This window comes from Scyliorhinus torazame, chromosome 24 (genome assembly GCF_047496885.1).
Source record: "Scyliorhinus torazame isolate Kashiwa2021f chromosome 24, sScyTor2.1, whole genome shotgun sequence".
NCBI classification, from domain to species: Eukaryota; Metazoa; Chordata; class Chondrichthyes; order Carcharhiniformes; family Scyliorhinidae; genus Scyliorhinus; species Scyliorhinus torazame.
The window spans coordinates 15046091-15071157 of record NC_092730.1 but is presented as its reverse complement, the minus strand read 5'-3'; the positions used below and the strand labels follow the sequence as shown (position 1 = coordinate 15071157).

The 25067-nt window shown below is 51.9% G+C and overlaps 3 protein-coding genes across 3 annotated transcripts in view; 1 reads left to right on the top strand and 2 right to left on the bottom strand.

Annotated features, from left to right (window-relative positions):
• Positions 1-11760, bottom strand: part of LOC140400202 (uncharacterized) — a 43825-nt gene extending 32065 nt beyond the window's left edge. The window contains exon 1 of the mRNA XM_072489669.1: positions 11656-11760. Coding sequence (XP_072345770.1) covers positions 11656-11694 — 39 coding nt within the window. The 5' untranslated portion in view covers positions 11695-11760. The remainder of the gene's footprint in view (positions 1-11655) is intronic.
• Positions 11761-18225: 6465 nt separating this feature from the next.
• LOC140400201 (N-acetyllactosaminide beta-1,3-N-acetylglucosaminyltransferase 2-like) lies at positions 18226-22320 on the bottom strand. Its single transcript, XM_072489668.1, has 2 exons — positions 22306-22320; positions 18226-19376 (listed from the first exon to the last, which is right to left on the bottom strand). The coding sequence occupies exons 1-2, from the start codon at positions 22310-22312 to the stop codon at positions 18226-18228; spliced, it is 1158 nt and encodes a 385-aa protein (XP_072345769.1). The 5' UTR covers positions 22313-22320.
• Positions 22321-24665: 2345 nt separating this feature from the next.
• Positions 24666-25067, top strand: part of sart1 (spliceosome associated factor 1, recruiter of U4/U6.U5 tri-snRNP) — a 6490-nt gene continuing 6088 nt past the window's right edge. Inside the window, exon 1 of the mRNA XM_072489667.1 lies at positions 24666-24915. Coding sequence (XP_072345768.1) covers positions 24708-24915 — 208 coding nt within the window. The 5' untranslated portion in view covers positions 24666-24707. The remainder of the gene's footprint in view (positions 24916-25067) is intronic.

Below are 25067 nucleotides of genomic sequence, written 5' to 3'. Positions count from 1 at the left end.
GATCCCCATTGACACAGTGATCCCCATTGACACAGTGATCCCCATTGACACAGTGACCCCCATTGACACACTGATCCCCATTGACACAGTGATCCCCATTGACACAGTGATCCCCATTGACACAGTGACCCCATTGGCACAGTGATCCCCATTGGCACAGTGATCCCCATTGACACAGTCACCCCCATTGCACAGTGATCCCCATTGACACAGTGATCCCCATTGACACAGTGACCCCCATTGACACAGTGACCCCATTGACACAGTGACCCCATTGACACAGTGACCCCCATTGACACAGTGATCCCCACTGACACACTGACCCCATTGACACAGTGACCCCTATTGACACAGTGATCCCCATTGACACAGTGATCCCCATTGACACAGTGATCCCCATTGACACAGTGATCCCCACTGACACACTGACCCCATTGACACAGTGACCCCTATTGACACAGTGATCCCCATTGACACAGTGACCCCATTGACACAGTGATCTCCATTGACACAGTGATCCCCATTGACACAGTGACCCCCATTGACACAGTGATCCCCATTGACACAGTGACCCCATTGACACAGTGACCCCCATTGACACAGTGATCTCCATTGACACAGTGACCCCCATTGACACAGTGATCCCCATTGACACAGTGACCCCATTGACACAGTGACCCCATTGACACAGTGACCCCATTGACACAGTGATCCCCATTGACACAGTGACCCCATTGACACAGTGATCCCCATTGACACAGTGATCCCCATTGACACAGTGATCCCCATTGACACAGTGATCCCCATTGACACAGTGATCCCCATTGACACAGTGATCCCCATTGACACAGTGACCCCATTGACACAGTGACCCCATTGACACAGTGATCCCCATTGACACAGTGATCCCCATTCACACAGTGACCCCCATTGACACAGTGATCCCCATTGACACAGTGATCCCCATTGACACAGTGACCCCATTGACACAGTGATCCCCATTGACACAGTGACCCCATTGACACAGTGACCCCATTGACACAGTGATCCCCATTGACACAGTGATCCCCATTGACACAGTGACCCCATTGACACAGTGATCCCCATTGACACAGTGACCCCATTGACACAGTGATCCCCATTGATACAGTGACCCCATTGACACAGTGATCCCCATTGACACAGTGACCCCCATTGACACAGTGACCCCATTGACACAGTGATCTCCATTGACACAGTGATCCCCATTGACACAGTGATCCCCATTGACACAGTGATCCCCACTGACACACTGACCCCATTGACACAGTGACCCCTATTGACACAGTGATCCCCATTGACACAGTGACCCCATTGACACAGTGATCTCCATTGACACAGTGATCCCCATTGACACAGTGACCCCCATTGACACAGTGATCCCCATTGACACAGTGACCCCATTGACACAGTGACCCCCATTGACACAGTGATCTCCATTGACACAGTGACCCCCATTGACACAGTGATCCCCATTGACACAGTGACCCCATTGACACAGTGACCCCATTGACACAGTGACCCCATTGACACAGTGATCCCCATTGACACAGTGACCCCATTGACACAGTGATCCCCATCGACACAGTGATCCCCATTGACACAGTGATCCCCATTGACACAGTGATCCCCATTGACACAGTGATCCCCATTGACACAGTGATCCCCATTGACACAGTGACCCCATTGACACAGTGACCCCATTGACACAGTGATCCCCATTGACACAGTGATCCCCATTCACACAGTGACCCCCATTGACACAGTGATCCCCATTGACACAGTGATCCCCATTGACACAGTGACCCCATTGACACAGTGATCCCCATTGACACAGTGACCCCATTGACACAGTGACCCCATTGACACAGTGATCCCCATTGACACAGTGATCCCCATTGACACAGTGACCCCATTGACACAGTGATCCCCATTGACACAGTGACCCCATTGACACAGTGATCCCCATTGACACAGTGACCCCATTGACACAGTGATCCCCATTGACACAGTGACCCCCATTGACACAGTGACCCCATTGACACAGTGATCTCCATTGACACAGTGATCCCCATTGACACAGTTATCCCCATTGACACAGTGATCCCCATTGACACAGTGATCCCCACTGACACACTGACCCCATTGACACAGTGACCCCTATTGACACAGTGATCCCCATTGACACAGTGACCCCATTGACACAGTGATCTCCATTGACACAGTGATCCCCATTGACACAGTGACCCCCATTGCACAGTGACACCCATTGACACAGTGATGCCCCATTGATACAGTGATCCCCATTGACACAGTGACCCCATTGACACAGTGATTCCCATTGACACAGTGACCCCCATTGACACAGTGATCCCCATTGACACAGTGATCCCCATTGACACAGTGACCCCATTGACACAGTGACACCCATTGACACAGTGATCCCCATTGACACAGTGACACCCATTGACACAGTAATCCCCATTGACACAGTGACACCCATTGACACAGTGATCCCCATTGACACAGTGATCCCCACTGACACAGTGATCCCCATTGACACAGTGACCCCCATTGACACAGTGATCCCCATTGACACAGTGACCCCCATTGACACAGTGACACCCATTGACACAGTGACCCCCATTGACACAGTGACCCCCATTGACACAGTGATCCCCATTGACACAGTGATCTCCATTGACACAGTGACCCCCATTGACACAGTGATCCCCATTGACACAGTGACCCCCATTGACACACTGACCCCATTGACACAGTGATCTCCATTGACTCAGTGATCCCCATTGACACAGTGATCCCCATTGACACAATGATCCCCATTGACATAGTGATCCCCATTGACAGTCTGATATCTCACCTGCACTCTGATATCTCACCTACACTCTGATATCTCACCTACACTCTGATATCTCACCTACACTCTGATATCTCACCGACGCTCTGATATCTCACCTACACTCTGATATCTCACCGACGCTCTGATATCTCACCTGCACTCTGATATCTCGCAGACACTCTGATATCTCACCTACACTCTGATATCTCACCTACACTCTGATTTCTCACCGACGCTCTGATATCTCATCTACACTCTGATATCTCACCTACACTCTGATATCTCACCTACACTCTGATATCTCACCTTCACTCTATCTCACCGACGCTCTGATATCTCACCTACACTCTGATATCTCACCTACACTCTGATATCTCACCTACACTCTGATATCTCACCTACACTCTGATTTCTCACCGACGCTCTGATATCTCATCTACACTCTGATATCTCACCTACACTCTGATATCTCACCTACACTCTGATATCTCAACTTCACTCTGATATCTGACCTACACTCTGATATCTCAACTACTCTCTGATATCTCACATACACAGTGATATCACACCTACACTCTGAAATCTCATCAATACTCTGATATCTCACCTACACTCTGATATCTCACCTACACTCTGATATCTCACCTGCACTCTGATATCTCACCTACACTCTGATATCTAACCTACACTCTGATATATCACCTACAATCTGATATATCACCTACAATCTGATATCTCACCTGCACTCAGATCTCTCACATACACTGTGATATCTCACCTCCATTCTGATATCTCACCTACACTCTGAAATCTCACCTACACTCTGATGTCTCACCTACACTCTGATGTCTCACCTACACTCTGATATCTCACTTACACTCTGATATCTCACCTACACTCAGATCTCTCACATACAGTCTGATATCTCACCTACACATCTGATATCTCACAGACACTCTGATATCTCACCTACACTCTGATATCTCCCCTACATTCAGATATCTCACCTACACTCTGATATCTCACATACACTCTGATATCTCATCTAAACTCTGATATCTCACCTACACTCTGATATCTCACCGAAACTCTGAAATCTCACCAATACTCTGATAAATCACCTACACTCTGATATCTCACATGCACTATGATATCTCATCTGTACTCTGATATCTCACCTACACTCTGATATCTCACAGACACTTTGATATCTCACCTACACTCTGATATCTCACCTACACTGTGATATGTCACCTATACTCTGATATCTCACTGACACTCTGATATCTCACCTACACTCTGATATCTCACCACACTCTGATATCTCACCTACACTCTGATATCTCACCTACCCTCTGATATCTCACCTACACTCTGATATCTCACCTACACTCTGATATCTCACCTACACTCTGATAACTCACCTACACTCTGATATCTCACCTACACCCTGATACCTCACCTACACTCTGATATCTCACCTACACTCTGATATCTCACAGACACTCTGATATCTCACCTACACTCTGATATATCTCCTACACTTAGATATCTCACCTACACTCTGATATCTCACATACACTCTGATATCTCACCTACACCCTGATACCTCACCTACACTCTGATATCTCACCTACACTCTGATATCTCACAGACACTCTGATATCTCACCTACACTCTGATATATCTCCTACACTCAGATATCTCACCTACACTCTGATATCTCACATACACTCTGATATCTCATCTAATCACTGATATCTCACCTACACTCTGATATCTCACAGACACGCTGATATCTCACCTACAATCTGATATCTCACCTACACCCTGATACCTCGCAGACAGTTTGATATCTCACCAACACTCTTATATCTCACAGACACTCTGATCTCTCACCTACACTCTGATATGCCACCTACATTCTGATATCTCACCTACACTCTGATATCTCACCTACACTCTTATATCTCACAGACACTCTGAAATCTCACCTACACTCTGATATCTCACCTACACTCTGATGTCTCACCTACACTCTGATATGCCACCTACATTCTGATATCTCACCTACACTCTGATATCTCACCTACACTCTTATATCTCACAGACACTCTGAAATCTCACCTGCTCTCTGATATCTCACCTACACCCTGATACCTCGCAGACACTCTGATATCTCACCTGCACTCTGATATCTCACAGACACTCTGATATCTCACCTACTCTCTGATATCTCACCTACACCCTGATACCTCGCAGACACTCTGATATCTCACCTGCACTCTGATATCTCACCTACTCTCTGATATCTCACCTGCACTCTGATATCTCACCTACACTCTGATACCTCACAGACACTCTGATATCACACAGACACACTGAAATCTCACCTTCACTCTGATATCCCACCTACACTCTGATATTTCACAGACACGCTTTTATCTCACCTACACTCTGATATCTCACCTCCACTCAGATCTCTCACATACACTCTGATATCTCACCTACTCTCAGATCTCTCACATACACTCTGATATCTCACCTACACTCAGATCTCTCACATACACTCTGATATCTCACCTACTCTCAGATCTCTCACCTACACTCTGATATCTCACCTACACTCAGATCTCTCACATACACTCTGATATCTCACCTACACTCTGATATCTCACAGACACTCTGATATCTCACCTACACTCTGATATATCTCCTACACTCAGATATCTCACCTACACTCTGATATCTCACATACACTCTGATATCTCATCTAATCACTGATATCTCACCTACACTCTGATATCTCACAGACACGCTGATATCTCACCTACACTCTGATATCTCACATACACTCTGATATCTCATCTGAACTCTGATATCTCACCTACACTCTGATATCTGACAGACATTCTAATATCTCACCTAAACTCTGATATCTCCCCTACACTCTGATATGTCACCTATACTCTGATATCTCACTGACACTCCGATATCTCTCCTACCCTCTGATATCTCACCTTCACTCTGATATCTCCCCTACACTCTGATATCTCACCTGCACTCTGATATCTCACCTACACTCTGATATCTCACCTACACTCTGATATCTCACCTACACTCTGATATCTCACCTACACTCTGATACCTCACCTACACACTGATATCTCACCTACACTCTGATAACTCACCTACACTCTGATATCTCACCTACACCCTGATATCTCACCTACACTCTGATATCTCACCTAAACTCTGATATCCACCCACACCTGATATCTCACCTACACTCTGATATCTCACCTACACTCTGATATCTCACCTACACTCTGATCTCACCTACACTCTGATATCTCACCTATACTCTGATATCTCACCTATACTCTGATATCTCACCTACACTCTGATATCTCACCTACACTCTGATATCTCACCGACACACTGATATCTCACCTACACTCTGATATCTCACCTACACTCTGATATCTCAGCTACACTCTGATCTCACCTACACTCTGATATCTCACAGACACTCTGATATCTCATCTACACTCTGATATCTCACAGACACTCTGATATCTCACAGACACTCTGATATCTCACCTACACTCTGATATCTCACAGACACTCTGATATCTCACAGACACTCTGATATCTCACCTACACTCTGATATCTCACCTACACTCTGATATCTCACCTACACTCTGATATCTCACCTACCCTCTGATATTTCATCTACTCTGATATCTCACCTACACTCTGATATCTCACCTACACTCTGATATCTCACCTACAATCTGATGTCTCACCTACACTCTGATATCTCACCTACACTCTGATATCTCACCAACACTCTGTTATCTCATAGACACTCTGATACCTCACCTACACTCTGATATCTCACCCACACTCTGATATCTCACCTACACTCTGATATCTCACCTACACTCTGATATCTCACCTACACTCTGATATCTCACAGACACTCTGATATCTCACCTACACTCTGATATCTCACCTACATTCTGATATCTCACCTACACTCTGATATCTCACCTACCCTCTGATATCTCACCTACTCTGATATCTCACCTACACTCTGATATCTCACCTACACTCTGATATCTCACCTCCAATCTGATGTCTCACTTACACTCTGATATCTCAGCTACACTCTGATATCTCACCTACACTCTGATATCTCACCTACACTCTGATATCTCACCTACACTCTGTTATCTCACAGACACTCTGTTATCTCACCTACACTCTGATATCTCACCTACACTCTGATATCTCACCTACACTCTGATATCTCACCTAGACTCTGATATCTCACCTAGACTCTGATATCTCACCCACACTCTGATATCTCACCTACACTCTGATATCTCACCTACACTGATATCTCACCTACACTCTGATATCTCACAGACACTCTGATATCTCACCTACACTCTGATATCTCACCTACACTCTGATATCTCACCTACACTCTGATATCTCACCTACACTCTGATATCTCACAGACACTCTGATATCTCACCTACACTCTGATGTCTCACCTACACTCTGATATCTCACCTACACTCTGATATCTCACCTACACTCTGATATCTCACCTACACTCTGATATCTCACCCACACTCTGATATCTCACCTACACTCTTATATCTCGCAGACACTCTGATATCTCACCCACACTCTGATAACTCATCTACACTCTGATATCTCACGGACACACTGAAATCTCACCTTCACTCTGATATCTCACCTACACTCTGATATCTCACCCACACTCTGATATCTCACCTACACTCTTATATCTCGCAGACACTCTGATATCTCACCCACACTCTGATAACTCATCTACACTCTGATATCTCACAGACACACTGAAATCTCACCTTCACTCTGATATGCCACCTACATTCTGATATCTCACCCACACTCTGATATCTCACCTACACTCTTATATCTCGCAGACACTCTGATATGTCACCGTCACTCTGATATCTCACCTACTCTCTGATATTTCACAGACACTCTGATATCTCACCTACACTCTGATATCTCACCTACACTCTGATATCTCACCTACACTCTTATATCTCGCAGACACTCTGATATCTCACCTACACTCTGATAACTCATCTACACTCTGATATCTCACAGACACACTGAAATCTCACCTTCACTCTGATATGCCCCCTCATTCTGATATCTCACCCACACTCTGATATCTCACCTACACTCTTATATCTCGCAGACACTCTGATATCTCACCGTCACTCTGATATCTCACCTACACTCTGATATCTCCCCTACACACGGCTATCTCACCTACAGTCTGATATCTCACCTACACTCTGATATCTCACCTACACTCAGATATTTCACCCACACTCTGATATCTCACCTACACTCTTATATCTCGCAGACACTCTGATATCTCACCGTCACTCTGACATCTCACCTACACTCTGATATCTCACAGACACACTGGAATCTCACCTTCACTCTGATATCCCACCTATACTCTGATATTTCACAGACACTCTGGTATCTCACCTACACTCTGATATCTCACCTACACTCTGGTATCTCACCTACACTCTGATATCTCACCTACACTCTGATATCTCACCTACACTCTGATATCTCACCTACACTCTGATATCTCACCTACACTCTGATATCTCACCTACACTCTGATATCTCACCTGCACTCTGATATCTCACCTACACTCTGAGATCTCCCCTACACTCTGATATCTCACCTACACTCTGATATCTCACCTACACTCTGATATCTCACATACACTCTGATATCTCATCTACACTCTGATATCTCACCGACACTCTGATATCTCACCTACACTCTGATATCTCACCTACACTCTGATATCTCACCTACACTCTGATATCTCACCCACACTCTGATATCTCACCTACACTCTGATATCTCACCTACCCTCTGATATCTCACCTACTCTGATATCTCACCTACACTCTGATATCTCACCTACACTCTGATATCTCACGTACAATCTGATGTCTCACCTACACTCTGATATCTCACCTACACTCTGATATCTCACCTACAATCTGATATCTCACAGACACTCTGATATCTCACCTACACTCTGATATCTCACCTACACCCTGATATCTCACCTACACTCTGATATCTCACCTACCCTCTGATATCTCACCTACTCTGATAACTCATCTACACTCTGATATCTCACAGACACACTGAAATCTCACCTACACTCTGATATCTCACCTACACTCTGATATCTCACCTACACTCTGTTATCTCACCTACACTCTGATATCTCACCTACCCTCTGATATCTCACCTACTCTGATATCTCACCTACACTCTGATATCTCACCTACACTCTGATATCTCACCTACACTCTGATATCTCACCCACACTCTGTTATCTCACCTACACTCTGATATCTCACCTACACTCTGATATCTCACCTACACTCTGATATCTCACCTACAATCTGATATCTCACAGACACTCTGATATCTCACCTACTCTGATATCTCACCTACACTCTCATATCTCACCTACACTCTGATATCTCACCTACACTCTGATATCTCACCCACACTCTGATATCTCACCTACACTCTGATATCTCACCTACCCTCTGATATCTCACCTACACTCTGATATCTCACCCACACTCTGATATCTCACCTACACTCTGATATCTCACCTACCCTCTGATATCTCACCTACTCTGATATCTCACCTACACTCTGATATCTCACCTACACTCTGATATCTCACGTACAATCTGATGTCTCACCTACACTCTGATATCTCACCTACACTCTGATATCTCACCTACAATCTGATATCTCACAGACACTCTGATATCTCACCTACACTCTGATATCTCACCTACACCCTGATATCTCACCTACACTCTGATATCTCACCTACCCTCTGATATCTCACCTACTCTGATAACTCATCTACACTCTGATATCTCACAGACACACTGAAATCTCACCTACACTCTGATATCTCACCTACACTCTGATATCTCACCTACACTCTGTTATCTCACCTACACTCTGATATCTCACCTACCCTCTGATATCTCACCTACTCTGATATCTCACCTACACTCTGATATCTCACCTACACTCTGATATCTCACCTACACTCTGATATCTCACCCACACTCTGTTATCTCACCTACACTCTGATATCTCACCTACACTCTGATATCTCACCTACACTCTGATTTCTCACCTACAATCTGATATCTCACAGACACTCTGATATCTCACCTACTCTGATATCTCACCTACACTCTGATATCTCACCTACACTCTGATATCTCACCTACACTCTGATATCTCACAGACACTCTGATATCTCACCTACACTCTGATATCTCACCTACACTCTGATATCTCACCTACACTCTTATATCTCACCTACACTCTGATATCTCACCTACACTCTGATATCTCACCCACACTCTGATATCTCACCTACTCTCTTATATCTCGCAGACACTCTGATATCTCACCTACACTCTGATAACTCACCTACACTCTGATATCTCATCTACACTCTGATAACTCACCTACACTCTGATATCTCACCCACACTCTTATACCTCGCAGACACTCTGATATCTCACCTACACTCTGATATCTCACCTACACTCTGATATCTCACCTACACTCTGATATCTCACCTACACTCTTATATCTCGCAGACACTCTGATATCTCACCTGTACTCTAATATCTCACAGACACTCTGATATCTCGCAGACAGTCTGATATCTCACCTACACACTGATATCTCACCTACACTCTGATATCTCACCTTCACTCTGATATCTCACCTACACTCTGATATCTCACCTACACTCTGATATCTGACAGGCACTCTGATATCTCACCTACACTCTGATATCTCACCTACACTCTGATATCTCACCTACACTCTGATATCTCACCTACACTCTGATATCTCACCTTCACTCTGATATCTCACCTACACTCTGATATCTCACCTACACTCTGATATCTCACCTACACTCTGATATCTCACCTTCACTCTGATATCTCACCTACACTCTGATATCTCACCTACACTCTGATATCTGACAGACACTCTGATATCTCGCAGACAGTCTGATATCTTGCTGTCACACACAGTAGCACAGTGGTTAACACTGTTGCTTCCTAGCGGGTTCGATCCCGGCTTTGGTCATTGTCTGGCGCGGAGTCTGCACGTTCTCCCCCCCCCGTGTCTGCGTGGGTTTCCTCCGGGCGCTCCGGTTTCCTCCCACAAGTCCCGAAAGACGTGCTTGTTAGGTGAATTGGACATTCTGAATTCTCCCTCCGTGTACCCGAACAGGCGCTGGAATGTGGCGACGAGGGGATTTTCACAGTCACTTCATTGCGGCGTTAATGTAAGCCTACTTGTGACAATAAAGATTATTGTGTCTCGCTAACGATTGCCTGTGTGTAACTTTAGTAAGGATCGCGTGTCTCAGATCAACTGTATATCGCCCCCACGCAGTCAATTACCCTCTGCTCTCCCCACCTCCACTCCATTCCCTCCATCGCCTGACCTGGGTCTGGCGGGGGAGGGGGGGGGGTCTCCCGCTAACTAAATTCAATCGCTGTGTGGCCTGGAAGGAAGTGGGGCCCGGTGGGGGGGGGGGGGTCAAGGGGCATCCATGGTTTTGGCTGGGCTCACCTGCGTTGCAATGCCAACCATCGTTTCGAAGTACGCCATCAGCCCATCTTGCAGGCAGGCCAGCGAAGGACTGGCGTACCGCCCCGCCCGGCCTGGGGGTCCCCTGCCGCAGCGGGGGAGCGGTCCGAACCGGACATCGGGCCTGGGGCTGAAGCTGGACCGGGCCCTCACGCAGCGATTCTTCAACACCACCTCCTCGTGTGTTGGCCACATGCTCCGAGGGACGATATAACTCACATAGGTGGGGTGGGGGGGCTGAGGTGGGGGGGGGGGGCAGATACCTTGGCAACCACAGCCAGCCACCCCTCACCTCCCCCCGCCCCCTGGCCTTATCCACCATTTGTTACATCATCGTCTTGCTCAAGGGACCGCCACTCTTTCGAAAGGTGACCCAAAGTGCAGGTCACAAAAGCTTGGGGGTCAGCACCACCGTCTCATAGCTCCCGGGTCCCAGGTTCGATTCCCCCCTGGGTCACTGTCTGTGCGGAGTCTGCACGTTCTCCCCGTGTCTGCGTGGGTTTCCTCCGGGTGCTCCGGTTTCCTCCCACAGTCCAAAGACGTGCAGGTTAGGTGGATTGGCCATGATAAATTGCCCCTTAGTGTCCAAAAGATTAGGTGGGGTTTACGGGGATAGGGCAGGGGGAGTGGGCCTCAGTAAGGTGCTCGTTCAGAGGGACGGGGCAGCCCCGACGGGGCCGAATGGCCTCCTTCAGCCCTGGGGGGAGTCCAGAGTTCTCAGTGTTTCTTTGTTCGAGGAAGGAATGGTCAGGGGGCGGCACGAGGGAGCGGGGCGGAGGCAGGCCCAATGGGGGCTCCCCGACTGTACACACGGACAGTGACCCAGAGCCAGGATCAAACCTGGGACCTCGGCGTGGGGAGGCAGCAGTGCTAACCCACTGCGCCACTGCGCTGTCCCTGTCCTGGGAGTGTTTGATGGGGACACTGTGGAGGGAGCTTTACTCTGTATCTAACCCCGTGCTGTCCCTGTCCTGGGAGTGTTTGATGGGGACACTGTGGAGGGAGCTTTACTCTGTATCTAACCCCGTGCTGTACCTGTCCTGGGAGTGTTTGATGGGGACAGTGTAGAGGGAGCTTTACTCTGTATCTAACCCCGTGCTGTACCTGTCCTGGGAGTGTTTGATGGGGACAGTGCAGAGGGAGCTTTACTCTGTATCTAACCCCGTGCTGTACCTGTCCTGGGAGTGTTTGATGGGGGACAGTGTAGAGGGAGCTTTACTCTGTATCTAACCCCGTGCTGTACCTGTCCTGGGAGCGTTTGATGGGGACAGTGTAGAGGGAGCTTTACTCTGTATCTAACCCCGTGCTGTACCTGTCCTGGGAGTGTTTGACGGGGACAGTGTAGAGGGAGCTTTACTCTGTATCTAACTCCGTGCTGTACCTGTCCTGGGAGTGTTTGATGGGGACACTGTGGAGGGAGCTTTACTCTGTATCTAACCCCGTGCTGTACCTGTCCTGGGAGTGTTTGATGGGGACAGTGCAGAGGGAGCTTTACTCTGTATTTAACCCCGTGCTGTACCTGTCCTGGGAGTGTTTGATGGGGAAAGTGTAGAGGGAGCTTTGCTCTGTATCTAACCTCGTGCTGCACCTGTCCAGGGAGTGTTTGATGGGGACAGTGTAGAGGGAGCTTTACTCTGTATCTAACCCCGTGCTGTACCTGTCCTGGGAGTGTTTGATGGGGACAGTGTAGAGGGAGCTTTACTCTGTATCTACACCCGTGCTGTACCTGTCCTGGGAGTGTTTGATGGGGGACAGTGTAGAGGGAGCTTTACTCTGTATCTAACCCCGTGCTGTACCTGTCCTGGGAGTGTTTGATGGGGACAGTGTAGAGGGAGCTTTACTCTGTATCTAACCCCGTGCTGTACCTGTCCTGGGAGTGTTTGATGGGGACAGTGTAGAGGGAGCTTTACTCTGTATCTAACCCCGTGCTGTACCTGTCCTGGGAGTGTTTGATGGGGACAGTGTAGAGGGAGCTTTACTCTGTATCTAACTCCGTGCTGTACCTGTCCTGGGAGTGTTTGATGGGGACACTGTGGAGGGAGCTTTACTCTGTATCTAACCCCGTGCTGTACCTGTCCTGGGAGTGTTTGATGGGGACAGTGCAGAGGGAGCTTTACTCTGTATTTAACCCCGTGCTGTACCTGTCCTGGGAGTGTTTGATGGGGGGCAGTGTAGAGGGAGCTTTACTCTGTATCTAACCCCGTGCTGTACCTGTCCTGGGAGTGTTTGATGGGGAAAGTGTAGAGGGAGCTTTGCTCTGTATCTAACCTCGTGCTGCACCTGTCCAGGGAGTGTTTGATGGGGACAGTGTAGAGGGAGCTTTACTCTGTATCTAACCCCGTGCTGTACCTGTCCTGGGAGTTTTTGATGGGGACAGTGTAGAGGGAGCTTTACTCTGTATCTACACCCGTGCTGTACCTGTCCTGGGAGTGTTTGATGGGGGACAGTGTAGAGGGAGCTTTACTCTGTATCTAACCCCGTGCTGTACCTGTCCTGGGAGTGTTTGATGGGGACAGTGTAGAGGGAGCTTTACTCTGTATCTAACCCCGTGCTGTACCTGTCCTGGGAGTGTTTGATGGGGACAGTGTAGAGGGAGCTTTACTCTGTATCTAACCCCGTGCTGTACCTGTCCTGGGAGTGTTTGACGGGGACAGTGTAGAGGGAGCTTTACTCTGTATCTAACTCCGTGCTGTACCTGTCCTGGGAGTGTTTGATGGGGACAGTGTAGAGGGCGCTTTACTCTGTATCTAACCCTGTGCTGTACCTGTCCTGGGAGTGTTTGATGGGGACACTGTGGAGGGAGCTTTACTCTGTATCTAACCCCGTGCTGTACCTGTCCTGGGAGTGTTTGATGGGGACAGTGTAGAGGGAGCTTTACTCTGTATCTAACCCCGTGCTGTACCTGCCCTGGAAGTGTTTGATGGGGACAGTGTAGAGGGAGCTTTACTTTGTATCTAACCCCGTGCTGTAACTGTCCTGGGAGTGTTTGATGGGGACAGTGTGGAGGGAGCTTTACTCGGTATCTAACCCCGTGCTGTAACTGTCCTGGGAGTATTTGATGGGGACAGTGTGGAGGGAGCTTTACTCGGTATCTAACCCCGTGCTGTACCTGTCCTGGGAGTGTTTGATGGGGACACTGTGGAGGGAGCTTTACTCTGTATCTAACCCCGTGCTGTACCTGTCCTGGGAGTGTTTGATGGGGACAGTGTAGAGGGAGCTTTACTCTGTATCTAACCCTGTGCTGTACCTGTCCTGGGAGTGTTTGATGGGGACAGTGTAGAGGGAGCTTTACTCTGTATCTAACCCCGTGCTGTACCTGTCCTGGGAGTGTTTGATGGGGACAGTGTAGAGGGAGCTTTACTCTGTATCTACCCCGTGCTGTACCTGTCCTGGGAGTGTTTGATGGGGACAGTGTAGAGGGAGCTTTACTCTGTATCTAACCCCGTGCTGTACCTGTCCTGGGAGTGTTTGATGGGGACAGTGTAGAGGGAGCTTTACTCTGTATCTAACCCCGTGCTGTACCTGTCCTGGGAGTGTTTGATGGGGACAGTGTAGAGGGAGCTTTACTCTGTGTCTAACCCCGTGCTGTAACTGTCCTGGGAGTGTTTTATGGGGACAGTGTGGAGGGAGCTTTACTCGGTATCTAACCCCGTGCTGTACCTGTCCTGGGAGTGTTTGATGGGGACAGTGTAGAGGGAGCTTTACTCTGTATCTACCCCGTGCTGTACCTGTCCTGGGGGTGTTTGATGTGGACAGTGTAGAGGGAGCTTTACTCTGTATCTAACCCCGTGCTGTACCTGTCCTGGGAGTGTTTGATGGGGACAGTGTAGAGGGAGCTTTACTCTGTATCTAACCCCGTGCTGTACCTGTCCTGGGAGTGTTTGATGGGGACAGTGTAGAGGGAGCTTTACTCTGTGTCTAACCCCGTGCTGTAACTGTCCTGGGAGTGTTTTATGGGGACAGTGTGGAGGGAGCTTTACTCGGTATCTAACCCCGTGCTGTAACTGTCCTGGGAGTGTTTGATGGGGACAGTGTGGAGGGAGCTTTACTCGGTATCTAACCCCGTGCTGTACCTGTCCTGGGAGTGTTTGATGGGGACAGTGTAGAGGGAGCTTTACTCTGTATCTAACCCCGTGCTGTACCTGTCCTGGGAGTGTTTGATGGGGACAGTGTAGAGGGAGCTTTACTCTGTATCTAACCCCGTGCTGTCCCTGTCCTGGGAGTGTTTGATGGGGGCAGTGTCGAGGGAGCCGGTTTGAGATGGTTCAGTTAGGTTGGTTAGAAGTCCTGCGATCTCGGGATGGGTTAAAGGACTCAAATTCTCATCATGCTGTTTCATCCTCAATGTAGGATTTAATAAAGTCTTTATTTCTGAAAACCTTTATGGAACAACGAACAATCAGGAATGAACAATCAAACCGTTGGCAGCCTGTGGGAGCCGAGCGAAACTGGAAGTGTGAATGGTGCCCACAGGGGGTGGGGGTTAAGGGACTTAGCGCCAGGGGCCATGATGGCGCAGTTTGGCGGGCAGCGCCGTGCTCCGGTGGGGGGGGTTAACCCGGCACCGTATCCGAGACCCGGGAGGTGTTCGGGGGTCAGCGAGTCCCATTTCTGCGCCCAGCCTCCGTCACCGAGGGTCTGGGGTGGGTTGGGTGCGTGGAGGGGGGGGGGGGGAGGGCGGGCCCAGAGGACACTCCGGAAGCAACCACGGGAATGGGCCACCTTTGCGAACTCCGCCCTCCTCGGATGGGGGGTGGGTGGTGGGGCAGGTCAGAGTGATCCCGTCTTGCACGAGCCTTTAATGCCCCCCCACCCACCGTTTGCAACCCCTTAATGGGCTGGCACCGCCCCCCCTCTACTCGCTCCGTCTCTCCTGCTCGCTCCAGGGCCAACCCTGCAACCATAACGTCTGATCTAGCCCCCCCCCCCCCCAAACCCCGCCACACCGCCAACTATGAACCGTTTCCTCTCTCTCTCTCCCACCCACACTCTCTCTCTCTCTCCATCACTCTCTCTCTCTCCCACTCTCTATCATTCTCTCTCTCTCCATCACTCTCTCTCTCTCCCACTCTCTATATCACTATCATTCTCTCTCTCCCCATCACTCTCTCTCTCCCACTCTCTATCACTCTCTCTATATCACTATCATTCTCTCTCTCCCCATCACTCTCTCTCTCCCACACTCTATCATTCTCTCTCTCCATCACTCTCTCTCCCACACTCTATCATTCTCTTTCTCCATCACTCTCTCTCTCTCTCTCCCACACTCTCTCTATCACTCTCTCACCCACACTCTTTCCCTCTTTCTCTCTCAGTCCCACACTCTCTCTCTCCCACACTCTCTCTCTCCCACTCTCTCTCTCTCCATCACTCTCTATCACTCTCTCACCCACTCTTTCTCTCTCTCACTCCCACACACGCACTCGCTCTCTCTCCCTCTAATGCTCCCTCTATCTAACACTCTCTATCACTCTCTCTCCTACACTCTCTCTCTTTCTCTTACTCTCCCCTTTCTCCCACACTCTCTCTCTCCCCACACACTCTCACACACTCTCTCTATCACTTTCTCTATCATTCTCTCTCTCTCTCTCCCACACTCTCTCTCATTCTCTCTCTCTCACACAGCACTCGCATTCTCTCCCTCTATCACTCCTATCACTCTAACACTCCCTCTATCACTCTCTCACCTACACTCTCTCTCTCTTTCTCTCACTCTCCTCTCTCTTTCTCCCACACACTCTTTCTCTCTCCCACACTCTCTCTCCCTCCCCCACACACTCTCTCCCTCTCTATCACTCTCTCGATCGCTTTCTCTCTATCTCTCTCACACACACTCTCTCTCTCTCTCTCTCCCACACATTCATAGAATTTACAGAGCAGAAGGAGACCATTCAGCCCATCGAGTCTGCACCGGCTCTTGGAAAGAGCACCCTACCCAAGGTCAACACCGCCACCCTATCCCCATAACCCAGTAACCCCACCCAACACTAAGGGCAATTTTGGACACTAAGGGCAATTTATCATGGCCAATCCACCTAACCCGCACATCTTTGGACTGTGGGAGGAAACCGGAGCACCCGGAGGAAACCCACGCGCACACGGGGAGGATGTGCAGACTCCGCACAGACAGTGACCCAAGCCAGAATCGAACCTGGGACCCTGGAGCTGTGAAGCAATTGTGTTATCCACAAGGCTACCGTGCTGCCCTCATTCTCTCTCTTCCCGTCACTCTGTCTTTCTCTCTATCACCCTCTCTCTCGCTATCACTCTCTCTCTCTATCTCTCTCACCCTCTTTCTCTCCCACCCCACACTCTCTTTCTATGTCACTCACTCTCTCTCTCTCTATCACCCTCTCTCCCACACTCTCTCTCTCTCTGTCTCCCACAGTTGGAGTTCTGCCCAATGTTAATATTCTATGTTTAATTGCGAGGGTGTAGGGGGAGAGGGGGGCGTGACAGAAAGAGGCCTGGCACCATTGGCACGGGGTGTGGCGTTAATGGTGGCAAAGCCCCCCCCCCCCCCCCCCCCACGCCCTCCCGCCCCTCGCCGGCTCACTCTTCCTCCTCGCAGGTGATATTCGGCTGCTGAAGGAGGCGCCAGAGCTTGACGATCTCCCGCGGGCTCCTCCTGTGCACCATGAAGAGCCGGCGGTACACGCAGGGGTCCCAGCGGTCGGTGGCGTTGATGCCAAAGCTGTGGAAGCCCGGGTGGTGGACGGGCTCCAAGCCCAGCCGCCGCAGGCACATGCCCGTGTAGACGTCATCGATGGGGAAGAGGGGCACGCCGCGGGAGACCCGGGCCAGCCGGCGGGCGAGCTGCCCCGAGTACAGCACGCCCGCCCCGCCCGCGTACGGGGGGTACAGGCCGCGGTAGAAGGCCCCGGGGACGTAGTACTTGAGGGCGGAGTCGCGGGCGGGCACGGCGTCCACAATGGCGTCGCCCAGGAAGAGGTCTCGGCCTTCCCGGGCGCCCAGCGCCGCCAGGTAGCCCAGCACCCGTCCGGTGTTGACAAAGACATCGTCGTCGCCCTTGAAGACATAGCGGGCGCCCGGGCACCGCCGTCCCAGCCAGCCGAGGAAGAGCACCTCCTTGAGGGTGAGGTTGAAGAAAGTGTCGCGGAAGGCCCACTGGAGCAGGTCGCCGTGGCGCCGGCTCTCGCAGTGGAGCAGCCCCGTCAGGTTGGGGTGCCCGTCGGGCGGCCCTTGCCACTGCTGCCCCAGGAGGAAGACCAGGCGGACCCCCGAGGCCCGTCCCAGCCCGCCCCACGTCTGCCGGATGGCCTGGCGCCGCGCGAAGCTGGAGATCTGGCTCTTGACGGCCAGGAGGAGCCGGGGGGCGGCCTGGCACACAGGCCGAGGCTCCAGCAGGAGCGGGTAGGCCCGGCAGCGCCGGTACAGGAGGAAGTCCTTCATCTGCTGGGGCAGGTGCTGGAAGTCCGCGAAGCTGCCCTCCACCTCCCGGTCCGGCAGGCACCGGTCCCCGGCCTGCCCCGTCGCGGGGGCCCTGGCCTGCGCCAGGCTCCTCTCCTCCCGGTTCCACAGCGACTGGAGGGGGCAGTCGGCCCGCCAGAAGGCCCCGGGCACCTGCGGCCGCCTCCCGCTCTCCCACTGCCGGCTCCACAGGGCCCAGAAGATGGCCAAATTGGCCAGGAGGCTACAGGCGGTCCACAAGAGACACCTCTTCTGCGTCAGGTTCATGGCCCCTGGGGGGAGGAAGCACAGAGAGAGAGAGAGAGAGAGAGAGAGGTTAGAGCGGTCGGTCTGAGACTCCAGCCCGCCCCCCCCCCCTTTTTTCAGGCAGGATATTCGACTGCGGGGGGCATCGCGACGGACAGCCCAAGGATGGCGATAAGGGTCGGGGGGGGGGGGGGGGGGGGAGCGAGGCGGCTCCCGAGGGCACAGGGGACTCGAACCCCGTCACCTAGACCGGCGCTCTGGGAGGGTAAGGCCCCGGCCCCCCGCCCTCCCGCCGGCCCCCCCCTCCACCGGCACCCCCCACCCCCGCCCAGGCGAGTAAAGCTCCCTCGCGTGGACTCTTCAATGTCAGCGAGTCCTCCCTCCCTTCACCAAGTTCAGTCTGTACAGACTGAAAACCGGATGCTCGGAATCTGAAACCCGAACAGAAAATGCTGGCATTCTCGAAAAGGGGAGGGGGGTGGGGGGTCAAGATGGCGGAAGGGAGTTTGTCGCCTGTCGTCACCGAACTCAGCGTTCCACGTCGGGACACAAGGTAGCGGCTTTCACTGGAACCGCAGGCCTGACACTTAGAATAGAATCCCTACAGTGCAGAAGGAGGCCATTCAGCCCATCGAGTCTGCACCGACCCTCCGAACACACTGCCCTCTCCCCGTAACCCAACCTGCACATCTTTGGACACTAAGGGGCAATTTAGCACGGCCAATCCACCTAACCTGCACATCTTTGGACACTAAGGGGCAATTTAGCACGGCCAATCCACCTAACCTGCACATCTTTGGACACTAAGGGACAATTTAGCACGGCCAATCCACCTAACCTGCACATCTTTGGACACTAAGGGACAATTTAGCACGGCCAATCCACCTAACCTGAACATCTTTGGACACTAAGGGGCAAATTAGCACGGCCAATCCACCTAACCTGCACATCTTTGGACGCTAAGGGACAATTTAGCACGGCCAATCCACCTAACCTGCACATCTTTGGACACTAAGGGGCAATTTAGCACGGCCAATCCACCTAACCTGCACATCTTTGGACACTAAGGGGCAATTTAGCACGGCCAATCCACCTAACCTGCACATCTTTGGACACTAAGGGACGGGACAATTTAGCACGGCCAATCCACCTAACCTGCACATCTTTGGACACTAAGGGACAATTTAGCACGGCCAATCCACCTAACCTGAACATCTTTGGACACTAAGGGGCAATTTAGCACGGCCAATCCACCTAACCTGCACATCTTTGGACGCTAAGGGACAATTTAGCACGGCCAATCCACCTAACCTGCACATCTTTGGACACTAAGGGGCAATTTAGCACGGCCAATCCACCTAACCTGCACATCTTTGGACACTAAGGGGCAATTTAGCACGGCCAATCCACCTAACCTGCACATCTTTGGACACTAAGGGGCAATTTAGCACGGCCAATCCACCTAACCTGCACATCTTTGGACGCTAAGGGACAATTTAGCACGGCCAATCCACCTAACCTGCACATCTTTGGACACTAAGGGACAATTTAGCACGGCCAATCCACCTAACCTGCACATCTTTGGACACTAAGGGGCAATTTAGCACGGCCAATCCACCTAACCTGCACATCTTTGGACGCTAAGGGACAATTTAGCACAGCCAATCCACCTAACCTGCACATCTTTGGACACTAAGGGGCAATTTAGCACGGCCAATCCAATATCCACCCCTAACCTGCACATCTTTGGACACTAAGGGGCAATTTAGCACGGCCAATCCACCTAACCTGCACATCTTTGGACACTAAGGGGCAATTTAGCACGGCCAATCCACCTAACCTGCACATCTTTGGACGCTAAGGGACAATTTAGCACGGCCAATCCACCTAACCTGCACATCTTTGGACACTAAGGGACAATTTAAGCACGGCCAATCCACCTAACCTGCACATCTTTGGACACTAAGGGGCAATTTAGCACGGCCAATCCACCTAACCTGCACATCTTTGGACGCTAAGGGACAATTTAGCACAGCCAATCCACCTAACCTGCACATCTTTGGACGCTAAGGGACAATTTAGCACGGCCAATCCACCTAACCTGCACATCTTTGGACACTAAGGGGAAATTTAGCACGGCCAATCCACCCAACCTGCACATCTTTGGACACTAAGGGACAATTTAGCACGGCCAATCCACCTAACCTGCACATCTTTGGACACTAAGGGGCAATTTAGCATGGCCAATCCACCTAACCCGCACATCTTTGGACACTAAGGGGCAATTTAGCACGGCCAATCCACCTAACCTGCACATCTTAGGACACTAAGGGGCAATTTAGCACGGCCAATCCACCTAACCTGCACATCTTTGGACACTAAGGGACAATTTAACACGGCCAAATCCACCTAACCTGCACATCTGTGGACGCTAAGGGACGATTTAGCACGGCCAATCCACCTAACCTGCACATCTTTGGACAACTAAGGGCAATTTAGCACGGCCAATCCACCTAACCCGCACATCTTTGGACACTAAGGGACAATTTAGCACGGCCAATCCACCTAACCTGCACATCTTTGGACACTAAGGGGCAATTTAGCACGGCCAATCCACCTAACCTGCACATCTTTGGACACTAAGGGACGATTTAGCACGGCCAATCCACCTAACCTGCACACCTTTGGATATTCCTTTCAGATGAAGCAGGGTTTCATCTAGTCACAGCCCATCATGTCCGCATCAGCCATTAAGCCCCTATCTATTCTAATCCCATTGGCCCATGGCCTTGTATGCTGAGGTGTTTCAAGCGCTCATCCATCTGCTTCTGAATGGCTGTTCGAATTCCCCGCCTCTCCCATCTTTTCAGGCAGCGAGTTCGAGACTCCCACCCCCCTCTGGGTAAAACGGTTTCTCATAAAATCCCCCCTTAACCTCCGGCCCTGACTCCGTACCGTACATCGATCCCCCCTGGTCTTCCTTTTGACCTCCTCTGCTAAGGGGAAAGGTTCCTCCTTGCCCAGCCTATCTCTGTCCCTTAAAATTTTGTGCACCTCAATAAGGTTCCCCCCCCCGCCCCGTCTTCACTGCTCCGAGGAAAACAATTCCAGCCTCTCTTCATAGCTGAAACTCTCCAGCCCCAGGCAGCATCCGGGTGAATCACCTCTGCACCCTCTCCAGTGCAATCACATCCTATAAACTTTTTAAAAATAAATTTTATTGGTGTCACAAGTCGGCTTACGTTAACACTGCAATTAAGTAACCGGGAAAATCCCCTAGTCGCCACATTCCGGCGCCTGTTCGGGGACACGGAGGGAGAATTCAGAATGTCCGATTCACCCAACAAGCACGTCTTTCGGGGACTTGTGGGAGGAAACCGGAGCGCCCGGAGGAAACGCACGCAGACACGGGGGGAGAACGTGCAGACTCCGCACAGACAGTGACCCAAGCCGGAAATCGAACCTGGGTCCCTGCCGCTGTGAAGCACCAGTGCTAACTACTGGGCCGCCCTTCCGATAGTGTGGCGACCAGAACTGCACACAGTATCCTAGCTGCTTGCACCTCCTCCAAGTTCCTCTCGCCCTACATTGGGGAGGACAAACGCAACTGGGCGAGTACTGTGCGGAACACCTTCGCCCAGTTTCGGGAGCACGACCTCAACTTTCCTGTCGCCTCCCATTTCAACCCATGTCTTTCTCTCGTGCACGCGTGTCCATCCTTGACAATGTTGTAGTGAAGCCCCACCACCGCAGACTGTCTGCCGATTAGGAACGCTACACCCTCCTGGACGTAACATTGAGTTCAGCAACTTGAGACCATGAACGCTCCCCTCCACCCTGTCCCTTTGTTAATCTCTCCCGACTCCCACTTGTCCTCGCCCTGCCAATCTATGCCGCCTTCTCCAACGCCCTCCCCCACCTCCCTCACGACAAAACCCCTCACATTTCTCCCCCTCTTCAGTTCTGAGGAAGAGACAGGCAGACTCGAAACATCAACTCTATGTCTCTCTCGTCACAGTCGGTTCCCCCAGCGTTTGCCGTTGCAATGGTCGTGGCTGCTGGGGGTGTGCAGGGAGGGGGAACCCCATTTTGTGCGGGTGCGTTGGGGGGAGGGGAGGGATGTCGACCCCTACTTTTTTTTGGGTTGTGCAACTTTAAATCCAGGAGCTTGGGGAAGGAGGGTGGAAGTGGGGTTGAGTGGAATAGAGGGGTTTGGGGGGGGGGGAAGAAGGCCAAGTCCAAAGGAGTGACATTTGAACAAAAAAAATAATAATTGAAGGTCGGTCGCTGCTTTAAGAGGGCGGGGCGGCGGGAGAGAAGGAAGGGTGGAGCTGACGTGACGTCATAGACCGGGGGCGGGCCGAGGCAGGAGCGGACGTGACGTCAGACGGCGGGGGCGGGCAGAGGCTGGAGCGGGCGTGACGGCATACGCCGGGGACGGGCCGAGGCTGGAGCGGATGTGACGGGCATACGTCGGGGGGCGGGCAAGCGGCCGGAGCGGATATTGCGGCAGCGCGCGGGTGAAGGGTTAACCGGAAGCGGGCGGCGGCCATCTTGATTGGAGGCGACGATTGTTTTTCTGTGAGCGGAGACGCCGGGAAGAGGAAAAGAAAAAGCTGCGCGGCGGCCGGGAGCGCGCCCCGAGGACACAGAGCGCGCCTGACGCGCGTCCCCGTCACACCCGCGGGAGGGGGGGAGTAATCGCGGGAAGCTCGTGCTCGGCGGGTCGCTCGCGGACGGGCCGCCGTTCGGCGCGCCCCCGAAGGCCCGGTGCGCGCTCCAGCCCCCCGAGTGCGCGTCCGTGAGGGTCAAGCGCGCTCTGCCCGAGTCGAGCCCCGCGTTCGCGAGGGTCGCGTGCGCGCTCCCGCGCGGGGTCCGCGTTCGTGGGGGTTACGTGCGCGCTCCCCGCGCTGAGTGCGCGTTCGTGAGGGTCCCGTGCGCGCTCCCCGCGCTGAGTGCGCGTTCGTGAGGGTCACGTGGTCACTCCCGAGGGGAGGAGGGTCCGCGCTCGCTCCCGAGGGGAGGGGGGGTCCGCGCTCGCTCCCGAGGGGAGGAGGGTCCGCGCTCGCTCCCGAGGGGAGGGGAGGAGGGTCCGCGCTCGCTCCCGAGGGGAGGGGAGGAGGGTCCGTGCTCGCTCCCGGAGGGGAGGGGAGGAGGGTCCGTGCTCGCTCCCCGAGGGGGAGGGGAGGAGGGTCCGCGCTCGCTCCCGAGGGGAGGGGAGGAGGGTCCGCGCTCGCTTCCCGAGGGGGAGGGGAGGAGGGTCCGCGCTCGCTCCCGAGGGGAGGGGAGGAGGGTCCGCGCCTCGCTTCCCCAGGGGGAGGTAGTTCCGCGCCCCCCCACCCCCCAGGCCGGGGACCATGGGCTCCTCCAAGAAGCACCGGGAACGGGACCGCTGCGCCGACGACTCCGGCCGCCACAAGAAGCACAAACACAAGGAGCGGAAGCAGCGGGCGGCCAGCCCGCGAGCGGGAGGGGCGGCGGCACCGAGAGAGGGACCGGCGGGGCGGCCACTGGGAGACACTCAGCCAGAGCGCCGCATCAAGAGGGAGAAGAACGAGGATGCAGGTTCGAGGCAGGGCAGACCTCGCTGGGGGGGGGGGCGGTGTTACAACAGGGTCATGGTGATAGGGAGGAGCGGTTGACCGTGTGATGTATCCAGGCTCGGGGCTGACGAGTGGCAAGTCACATTCTAAACACACAATGCCAGGCAATGACCA